The sequence below is a fragment of the Haematobia irritans genome, chromosome 1, assembly GCF_050003625.1.
Source record: "Haematobia irritans isolate KBUSLIRL chromosome 1, ASM5000362v1, whole genome shotgun sequence".
Classification (NCBI taxonomy): domain Eukaryota; kingdom Metazoa; phylum Arthropoda; class Insecta; order Diptera; family Muscidae; genus Haematobia; species Haematobia irritans.
In genome coordinates, this window is record NC_134397.1 from 125414356 (window position 1) to 125415817 (window position 1462).

Below are 1462 nucleotides of genomic sequence, written 5' to 3' on the forward strand. Positions count from 1 at the left end.
GAACATACCCAATTCCAACAAATTCTTTTCCGAAAGAGTCCTAGAGCGTCCTTACGGGATTACGAACTCCAGACCGTAACTTTTGGTGTCAATTGTGCGCCTTATCTGGCGATGAGGACAACAGTTAGCCAGTGATGTGCAGGAGGTCTATCCCTTAGCGAGTCGTATACTGTCCCATTATATGTATGTAGATGATGCACTAGCGGGTGCACATTCGGTTTGTTCGGCTATCAGAGCAGGGATGAACTGGTGCTAGCATTGGCTTCCGCAGGATTCGATATGCGTAAATGGACTTCAAACTCGAAAATGTTCTCAAGGGTATTCCAACTGATCAACTATTGTATGAGGATTTCCTTGACTTTGACGATAGGAGTTCAGCAAATACACTGGGTATTCGGTGGAATGCCCATTCTGATTGTTTCTTTTTTGTCCCATTATGTTTCCAGGATAAAAACTGTTATACCAAACGTGAGGTTTTATCGCTTATATCTAAACTTTTTGATCCAGCCGGTTGGCTTTTCCCTGTTGATATTCGGGCTATAATAATTATGCAGAAAATATGGATTGATGGGACGTCGCGGGATGAAATTATATCGCCAGATTACTTGCAATTATGGAAAATGTTCCAGAGGGACTATCCACAGATTAAATATATTCGAGTTCCACGGTGGGTCGATTTCTCACCCGAAAGTGATGTCCAGTTTCACGCATTCTGCGACGCTTCTGAGAGGGCGTACGGTGCCGCTCTCTACATTCGAATTAGGAATAAAAATAATATTTCAACGCATTTAATTTCTTCAAAGACAAAAGTGGCACCGGTAAAGACCATCTCAATACCCCGACTGGAATTATGCGGTGCAGTATTGCTAGCCGATATGGTCGACAATTTGTTAACACAATTGGAATGCGAAAGATATACACTTTACTGTTGGACGGACTCTATGATAGTGATGTCCTGGCTGGCTAGTCCGCCATGTGTATGGACAACATTCATGGCCAATAGGGTGGCGAGAATCACACAGGTTACTGCCATATCTAATTGGGGACATATCTCTTCGAAGGACAACCCTGTGGATTTACTAAGCAGAGGTGTATCACCACAAGAACTTGCAAGCAATAGGCTTTGGTGGCATGGGCCTGAATGGCTACAACATCCGCCCGAGGAATGGCCCAATAGTGCAGTAGATCTGACACTCGATGTGGAGTTAGAAAAGAAGCCAGTTAAAGTCCACTTTTCATAGTTTTGAAACTTCGATGATATTTTAGAAAGATTTGCATCATATTCGAAAGCCCTAAGAATTCTTTCTTACGTGTACCGGTTTTTCCATAGGCCACACCTATATATCGGTGCAATTTTCACAGGTCATCGCATACAATAAGCGCTTCTGAAATTCTATAGATACGAAACAGGTTAGTAACTAGCTATCAGAAAGTTCAGTATCCAAACGAATATTTAGCTCTT

The 1462-nt window shown here is 42.4% G+C and overlaps 1 protein-coding gene across 1 annotated transcript; it reads left to right on the forward strand.

Annotated features, from left to right (window-relative positions):
- Positions 1-287: 287 nt before the first annotated feature.
- On the forward strand, positions 288-1241 carry LOC142231443 (uncharacterized). Its single transcript, XM_075302053.1, has one exon. The coding sequence runs from the start codon at positions 288-290 to the stop codon at positions 1239-1241; it is 954 nt and encodes a 317-aa protein (XP_075158168.1).
- The last annotated feature ends 221 nt before the right edge of the window (positions 1242-1462 follow it).

Bases quoted from the DNA above. Each gene is read 5' to 3' on its own strand.
- LOC142231443 (XM_075302053.1), top strand. From the start codon at position 288: ATGGACTTCAAACTCGAAAATGTTCTCAAGGGTATTCCAACTGATCAA.